Here is a 9,726-nt window from a genome sequence, read left to right as displayed (position 1 = left end):
TATATATGTATAAGAGGGAAGATGTATGTACATATGATAGTATAAAGTAAAATGGCAATATTACCAGGAGTACACTCGCAGTGAGAGTCCAAAAATGTGAGAATCGGGCCCTTGGCTGCAGTAGCACCTATCATACGAGCACGAATGAGTCCTTCTCTTTTTTTGGCCCTAATAAGTTTCACCTTGTTCAAAGATTCAATATACTTTTCTAATTTCAATCCTAAGTGAGCTGCAAATTAAAATTAAATAAACGTAAGTCTTAAATTGCTTTGTATTTATTTCAGAGAAGTCTGAGTATAACTTCTGAATGGAATAGCATTTTTTAGGATAGGATTGAATGTAGGCTTAACAAATCGATTTCAAACAATTTATTGATAGAAGTATATAATCGTAATATCAAGATAAATCGCTATATTTTCTGCAGAGTCTAAATCGAGTGTAGAGTTTAATGGCTTCAATTCTGTATTAGACTCTATGCAATATGCTCCCAAAAAAAGCGACAAAAAATTAAAAAGTGCTGTGAATAGCTGAGTCAGCTTAGACGTCCAAGAATTTTGAACATAAATAGAATCCGAGTGTTTGCACTAGATATTATTAAATCAGAGTGTTTTTATCTAAGTGCCCTGTTACAATGCCTTGTTTGAAACCACGCTGGCTCAGGTGACAGAATACTCATCTCCCACTGAACCAGGTTTGAGTGCCAGAAATGGCTGGTCGATAACAACTCTGCTCCTCGCTCTCACGGATCACAGTGCTATCTCAAAATATGGCTTAGAGTCCCCTTTCCGTCAAGCTTTATATGGGAAATTTTCATCGTTTTCTTCAAAATTTAAATCAAATGGGAGTAAGTTTCATCAGAAAGTCCAACACGGAGTCTAGTTTTCCCCTAAGCTAGTTCTCTTATCTTCTGTATGATGTTTAAAACTACAAAAATTTTCCAAATTCTGCTTCACCTAAAAGTGGGTCAGCTGTTTAACGCTAGTTTATAAAACAGAATTAAATACATTTGTCTTATTTCTGGCATCCTTTTTTTATTGTTCTTAAATTCAAACTTTCCCAAGTCTTATAAATTAGTTTACTGATTAGTTATGAAAAAACATAAATTACTGTATACTTTTGCATTATAAAATAAAATAATGTCTTTTACTGGATCTGCATAAAAAGCTTTGAGTATCGGCTTGCAATTTAAAGTTGCTTACAAATTCTTTATACATATTATGAAGGAATATTAAAAATGACTGCGGAGTCTCAGGAAATCAGCTAAAATCAATTCTTATACTTTTAGTTATTTTCAACATAGTTCAACAAATCGTAAATAACATTTCTAACCATATTTACCATATACTATAACTGAAATACTGTTTTCAGACGGTAATCTATGACTAATGGACTAATGCACTGTTTTTATGATTGTCTATGCAATCTTGTGTACGTCATTTTTTTTAAATACCTGAAGCAGAGCCTACTGTTTGCTCTCATACTTCCATGATTGTTTCGCAATAATTTTTTTTTTTTTTACACGAAACTAATTTTTTTTTCTATATATTATTAAAAACTTTTCTAGTTGCTCACGCTCATTACTCCTGTGTCCAAACATTTATTTTAAGATTTCTGAAGATCACTTCGTAGGCATAAATCATTTTTTATAATTACTCAATTTATTAAAATATTTAAAATGGAACTTTATTGTCTTACTTTACTAACTTTATCGTCGGTTACCTTTGCAACGTTATTTAAAATTTTAAATTTCTACTTAATTTTTGGTTACAATAAAAAAAATTCTAAGAAGAAGCTGTTTAATGATAATTTGTAAAGTTGTTTGAGAATAAAGTATTCCGATTTATTATTCATTTTTAAGTACATATTTTGACGGAACAATTTCACAGAAAGCTTATTATAAAAATTAATATATTTTATTGTTTAATAAATGTAAAACGGTAAATGAATTTAATCTTAAGCTTTAAGTCCTAAATTTTTAATAACAATAGAAATCAAAATTAATTTAAAAAATACCTTTAAACTAAGGGCCCAACCCCTGCTCGACGTTCTCACCAACCTCTGAAACTGCTTTCGCAGTTACTTTCGGATTACTTCGCATATCTCCCTAATTGTATACTTCTGAATTTAAGTCTATCTTTTCATGCATGCCGTAACTCGTTTTGATATAACGCTCTAAAAATATGAAAATTTATTTTCATTTATATACAATAAGATCTTGGGTTTACAATATTATGTATTTTAGTGCTTGGAGATAATACATATTCATTATCATTGCATATACTCACAAAATTTTTATTCTAACTTAAAATTCAATATGAAGAAAATAACTTATATGAAGAAAGTTTTTTATAACTTTTCGTTGTCCCAGAGAAAATATAATTATCCATTCAAAAAATGTTTAACTTGTACGTTTAAGGATTCATGCTTCTCTCTGCTCAATTCCCTGATATTCCTGCTCTTTATTTACAATATGAAAAAATAAAAGTTTTTCTGTTGCCGTAGAAGAGAAATGTTATATAGATATGGGACAAAAATAATATTTTACATGGAAACTATACTTTCATAACTTTTAATAGTTTCATGTTGATTTTTCAAATGTTTCATTCTGTTGCTCAGTTTCATGCCACTAAAGAAACTGATTCTTAAAGTGAAAAAATCTCGATCATCGTTATATTCTTACTAATAGTAAATCAGGTGATGTTTTTCATTAACTACGTGTGACGATAGCATTAGATTTTTGCCGTATAAGATATGATGCGATAAAAACAGTTAATATAATAGAAAAAACATAAAAGTGAATATTAGCGATGTTTTGGTCTTTCCGGTAGAAATTCACTCGATGCTTAAAGATTTCTAACTCACAAGTAGAGAAATTGCACGCAAATAATAACTGTTACTGGAAAAATGACAGTCGCACCATGCAGCAGAACACTAGAAACGCAAACCAAATCACTAATGCAACTTTTGTTTTGGGAAGTTTTTTCAATAATTGCCGTCAAACTACTTTCTCTGGAATAGTAATTTACTTACCCAATTCAGAGAAATCATCGATGAGTATTATCTCCTCTATAAGATTTGCCGGAGATCTATTCAGAACACTGTGAACCGTTCTCAAAAGAGTGCTCCAAGCTTCATTGTGAAAGCAAATGATGATGCTAGTCTTAGGTAGATTCTGACTGTAGGTTTCATTTTTGCATCTGTAATATACAACGATGCTAAGCATAATACGTCGAGTAAAGCATATTCATGGAACAGTTTTATCAACTACATAGTTTTACATTTACACCAAAGTATATCATAGTTTTAATTTTTTACTCAATTAGAGAATCAAAACTCCTGTTTTTATGACATAACTAAAGCATTAATTTTCTTTTTAATACTTTTCTTATAACTAAAACTTATGATACATTACATATCTCATAACCAACTTGAAAACCGTTGGAAGCTATTGGTCAGTGAAATTTCAAACCATCTGCTACAAAGCACAAAGCTAATTTTATTTCTGTATTGCCACGGATTGGCCCTATTTGATTTACACACGGCATCACATACGGGATAGTTATAATTAAAATTCGCACTTTAAGTGGTCATAAAAGGAAAACTACTATACAAAATGTTATCGAACTTGGTAATAGTTTAAAGGAAGTAATTTGAATTTAATTTCCGACAAAAACAGATCAATATGTCACCACCAGAAGAGAAATGCCGCTGTATGCAATATTGTCGAAAGAAACAAGGGTCGGAATCCAGCTTACTTTATTGTTGCACTTGGGGGAACGAAACCTGCTTCTGTGGAAACAGAGGAGGTTGTTGCATTAGTAGTGGAGGAAGCAACAATGGAGAACAAGAACCAGCATCTGTATTTAAGCCGCTTTCATTTGATCCGTACTCGAACTCACTCTCTTATGATCACTACTTCCGACAATCTGTGCTATATATTGTTAAGAAATAAAATTTCTTTACATTTATTACTGCTTATTGTGTCGTATACTCTGCATTTTTAATGAGAAGCAAGCCACGAGGGTCAGGTTGCGAATCGAACAAGGGGCAGAACCTCCTTGTATTTTAACAAAAATGAAAGGCAATGTGTTTCTTCTTAATTTTTTTTAATAAACTTTATAGGAAGTAAGATTTTTAAGGGTCCCCGAGTGATTATGCGTAAAAACAAAATTGCAAATGACTTTTAAGTAACTTAAGATTTTATATTTAATTTTTGCAGTCATCTTAGGGTTTCAGTCAGTTCAGTCTTTTTCTTCGCCTTTTGTTTTATAGATTAGTGATAAAATTATGTACTTTTGAACTTATCACGCCTACTAAAAATATTGCAAAACTTACTAAAAATACTTTAAAAAGCTGTTATCTCCCTATAACAAAATTAGCACTAAGGTGAATTTTTTTAACTGGAACAAATTAATTTCGCTGTAAAGGGAATTCACTGTAGTAGTGAAGAAAGAAGATTTAATTACCAATAAATCCATATATCTTCTTTTACAAGATTTTTTGGTCGATATCGAACATCTTTGGTTAGTATAAAGCCAAAATAAATCTATTTGGAGTAGAATGCCGTTAAATTTTAAAACAGCAATTTTGCTTGTTAAAAGCTTCATTTTTTGAAATATTTCAGCTTTGAAACATCTTGAACTTTTGCTTTCCCACCTACTTTTTCTTTCTTTCATGTCGCACAAGAGGCAACATCATTATCCGGTCGGATGTATCATTAAAAAAATTGAATCTTGCTCTCCACTGAAAACATTGCAGTTATAAGGTTAATTTATTTTGATTATGTATAAAGTAAATAACAATAAATGAAATAATTCTTATTACGCGAGAAAATATATTTTCTAAGCAAAGATTAGCATATTATGCGGAAGTAAACTTAAGCTTGCGTTCATCAAAACAATAATAATTTAAGAAAAAGAGCAGTTCAAATTTATGCAGTTCACGTTTGTTGGATTTAAGTTTATTTTCTGGTTGTTTCAATTATTAAGGTTATTTTAAAAGGTTTACGGTTATTTTCAAAACAGTCAAAGAATGCAATTTTATTAAAAAGAATTGAAATAATTATTAATTTTGTCAGAATCTTTATTTAAGGTTATATATACTCTTAGGTTTTGTGTTTTTAGTAACGTATATATGTTTCTAGTAAACACAATTATGTGTACTAACGTGATTTTTAAAACTGCACTCTTTTTGTACCTTCGGATATCTACTATTATCTAATACCATTTAGTGATATTAAAATAATGACAAAAGAACTATTGAACGTTTCTAATATCTACCCAGATAACACAGATTGTCATAGTGACGTCATAAAATGTCAAAAACAGTCACAGGTATGACCATTTTAAATTGTCCTGAAGAGTTCTTAATGTGACTTTGATGTTATTTTATCTTGGGATCTTATATGAAAGTTTCGGTAACTATTTATTGTGATTTTCGTCAGTTGATAGTCACAACTATGCTTTTCTGGGATAAAAGTCACAAGAGAATCATTGCACGACTTGTCCTTTTAAAGTCACTGGGATGTTTTTTGCGTCTTTTCTAACTCTATTCTTTCATTTGCTTTCTGGCAAGTTTACTTCATTGAAGTCACGTGTATGGTTTTATGTGACTTGTCTGACTGAAAGTATTCCAGTCACTTGAAAGTCTTGTAAGCAGTGTTTTGTGTCTAATCTCTTAAAATCAACTATGTGTAACACAACAGAGTAAAAAATGGGCACAACAATTAAATTCATATATGTCATCGATTTAAATGATTCCCAAGCCTCTCAATGTGATTTTGGAAAGAAAAAAAAATTTCCGTAAAAATGATCAATGAAAAATAATTGCTTCAACCTCTAGCTCTCAGAGTGTCAAAAAAGGAAATTTTAAATGTTAATATATTGTTTGAACTACCGAACAATCCTTAAGTAAATCTGTTTTAATATCTGAATAAGTCGGTTTTAATATCTGAAAAAAGAATTTGGAAGTATTTTCCGTTTGTTTTTTTAATGCATTACATTTAATAATAAGTAATAGACAATAAGTAACAATACAATTTATTTAAAATTCATGTTAAAAATTTCAAATTTTATACAACTTTTATAGTTACAAACAGTCTTGATAGCAGTCATTTTACTTAAAAATATTAAATAATTCATAAGGCAGAAAAATAATTCAATTTTTGTGTGTGCAATTTCATTTTCGTAAATATTTTGCAAGCTTTTTATTTTTTATAAAATGCTTTATTCTGTTTAAATTAAAATTTCCCGAAAACTAATTACGTTGGCGCGAAAAACATTTTTTAGGAAGAAATGTCAACAACTTTTCAATAAAACATAAAGCATTTTGCATTGAAGTATAAATTTGATTTGATTTTATAAATGATACGTTGTTTATAATACGTATAATAATTTGTATAAAATGAAAACAACTTATAAAAATGTAAAGAAAAAGATTGTTAATATGATAAAAGAAAATGATTAATGAAGAAACATCAAATGGTTATTTTCATAGCAAAAAGCGATCGATTTTTTTAAAAAAAAACTCTAGCTACCACCATTATTATGACGCTTATCATTCTAATTTTGTACTAGCATTGCTATTTCTTAAGTATGTATTAATTAATAATGCGTTAAGTCAATAAATCCTCTAATATTATTATTATTGATATCAATCAATTTTCTTTTTATTTAAGATGATTTAATTAATTATTAATTATCAATTTTAAATTAATATGATTAATATTGATATTAATATGATTAATATCAATAGATTTTCTTTTAATTTAATTTAAGAATTTAAGATGGCGCAACATTATTACAATCGTCAGTTCTTATTTATTTCTTTTATTTGGCGACGAGTAAAGGAGTGGCTCCAGTTTAGAACAACTGATGCTATCACTTAATATTGAACCTATAATTTTTCGTAAAAGATATGTTACTCAATTAAAATTCCTTGCTTTGTGTTGAATGTGATTAAAATGATGTTACACGATTTTTTTTATAAAAGCTTTGTTCCAGCATTCTAGAATTATTAAATGTTACTAGTTTGTTGTTTGTTTTGGATGATGTTTAATTATTGAGTTATTTTACATTATTTGGAGAAAAAGGGCAAAACCCCGTTGTTTATGCTATGCCACAGCTTTAAAATTAGTGGCAACCTTTGAGATTATTCATTTGAATAAATAAGAAAAAAATCTTCAGGTTATTGTAATAAAGATGATGTCACCAAAAATTTTAATATTTTAAAAAAGTGATCCTTTTCGACGAATATTATGTTTGAATTCGTAGAAGAGAAGTTTTGATCTTTAAGCGATTTTTTTGACCACCTCTGCGTTTTTGTTTCTATCGAAACGCGTTGTGTATTCTAAACCTTCAATTTTAAGATGTGTTGTGCTTTAGTGGCAGTTAATTCGAAACCTGAAAGTAATAACTCAACTTCGCAAGTTCCGTTCCGTTCTGTGAGAAAAATTAGTGTTTGATGACGCAGGAAATAAATAGAAAAGCACATAAAAATGTATTCATTTTTGATTGCTAAGTCAATGTTATTTTATTTTATCTCCTAAATTAACAGCCTTGCAATCGTTATTATTTCATGGTTTTTATTTTCCGATTTTTATTAATTGATTTTGTTAAGTAATTAGTTTATTCACGCAGTTTTTTTAATACAAAAGTTTAAGCTTCTGTTCTTTATCTAAATTAATAAATTTTTGAATAGTTAGGAAATTAAAATATTTTAACTTTTATTATAATTCGAAATCTTAATTTTTTTTTCAATAGCTGTTCTAAATTGTGTTCTTCCACAATTAGTTTAATGGTAGATTTACAATATCAATGCAGAAACTCTTAATGCATAATGGTATCAATATTAATATTAAAAAAAAAATTTATTATAAATATTTGGTGGCAGAAACTCTTGCTTTCTCTGAGAATAATCCATTCGATAAAACTTACCATTATATCACACAGGTGATTCAATAAGTCATACTATTGATTTTATGAAAGTTCATGACAAAACTAAAAACATCAATGACGTTTTTATCAGCGTTCTTTGAAAAAGGGTTAAAGGGTTTATTAAGGGGTTTTAGTTACCCTAACAGCCTAAAAGTAACCCTGGATAACAAATCATTTTAGTTGAAAATGAAATTTAAATTATACTGAATTAGCTAGCTTAATTAAACTGAAGTAAGTTGGTCCACTTTAGAAATATTATCAACGTTTGATTTCTTTTACAATGCAAATTACATGCTTCTAAGCAATCATGATTTATTTTAAAAATGTTCCAATCATAAATTTCTTTAATATTAAGATATTAAAACTAAAACTATGGCAAGGTTCAAATGATATTTCTTTCTCTGCATATATATATACACACACACAAATAATATATATATTATATATATATATATATACAGACTTCTGGAGGATTTAGGACACATCATCGTGATTAAGAATTGCATAATTACCAATGTCCGGAAACGTCATCGTACTCTGCCAAGTGGTGCTGTACTGTCTAGTGCTGAAAAGGAAAGTGAAGATTGGCTCTTTTGAACGTTAAGCAGTATGCGAAGAGCATATATGAACGGAGTGGTTGTAGATATGGAATAGCTGAGTATAATGGTCGAGCTACTGCACGCATATATTGAGAACGCGTTCGAGACAGCAACCACGCTACAGTTTGCTTATACGTCCGCATCAAAATTTGTGAAAGTTCTGGCCATTAAAAAGTGGCCTGGACAAGTAAGGGCAGGCCACGATCGACTGTGTTATTGTGTCTCAGTTACGAATTCCTCGTACTAGTGTCGAGCGTGCTTCGAACATCGAGTACTTCTACGTCTTTCGTCTCCAAAAGGTTCAGTTGCTGCTCCCCAGTGACCACCCTGAATGCGTACTTTTCGCATAATGGTTTTTGCAAGAAAGTGCATGTGAATTTCTCAGCTTATGTGTTGCTCATTGAAGAGGCTACATTCAGAAGTGCAATCATATTCCACCACAATCAGCATATGTGAGCTCAACAAAACCCCTGCGTTTAGTGGAATCAGTTGGCACAACAACGCTTTAAAATGAGGTGGATTTGATCGGTGACTGCTTAATCGGACCATGCCTTTTACCACCCAGGTTGAATGCCGCGAATTATCTGATCTTTCTGGAGCAGGCTCTTCCTCGGTTGTTTGACGATGTACCACAAAATGTGTGGTGCAACATGCAGTTCCAATATGATGGGGCACCTACTCATTTTGGATTGGATATTCGTAGCAATTTAAATTGATCATTCCTGCGTCGATGCATTGGGCGTGGTGGACTAATTCCCTAGCTCCCAAGCTCAACGGATTTATAAAGCCTTGATATCGCTCCGTCAGAAGCCATCAAAAGTGTCATGTACCGCTATCCTACTGTGTCTGAAATGGGCATCGTGGCAAGACTGACCTTCGTAGCTGCTGCAATAGAAGAAACTCCCGGTGTGCTAAAACTTGTTTTCCAATCAATGCTCCGTCATGTTTGGATTCTGACGGTGTGGACTTCAAACATATTTCATAACATTCAAGTTGTCGTGCACCATTTGTATTCAGTATGTCCAATAATTGTTTCAATTTAAACAATCTCTTGTTTTCTTTCCCTTCGTCAGCCTCTGTTACCACTTACTCCTGGCATTTCCAACCATGGTTCCTATGCAATTCTTAATCCCAATGATATGCCCTCCCTCCCGTGGAAGTTTGTCGCAACATTTACTGATATATATATATAT

At 30.7% G+C, this 9,726-nt stretch overlaps 1 protein-coding gene across 1 annotated transcript in view; it reads right to left on the bottom strand.

Annotated features, from left to right (window-relative positions):
- LOC107448188 (putative polypeptide N-acetylgalactosaminyltransferase 9) overlaps positions 1 to 9,726 on the bottom strand; it is a 58,516-nt gene that overhangs the window by 31,133 nt on the left and 17,657 nt on the right. Inside the window, exons 3-4 of the mRNA XM_071183805.1 lie at positions 3,031 to 3,197; positions 65 to 229 (exon numbers count right to left, since the gene is read on the bottom strand). Coding sequence (XP_071039906.1) covers positions 65 to 229; positions 3,031 to 3,197 — 332 coding nt within the window. The remainder of the gene's footprint in view (positions 1 to 64; positions 230 to 3,030; positions 3,198 to 9,726) is intronic.

The sequence above is a fragment of the Parasteatoda tepidariorum genome, chromosome 7 (genome assembly GCF_043381705.1).
Source record: "Parasteatoda tepidariorum isolate YZ-2023 chromosome 7, CAS_Ptep_4.0, whole genome shotgun sequence".
NCBI classification, from domain to species: domain Eukaryota; kingdom Metazoa; phylum Arthropoda; class Arachnida; order Araneae; family Theridiidae; genus Parasteatoda; species Parasteatoda tepidariorum.
The sequence above is the reverse complement of the archived record's forward strand: the minus strand, read 5'-3'. Positions and strand labels throughout refer to the sequence as shown.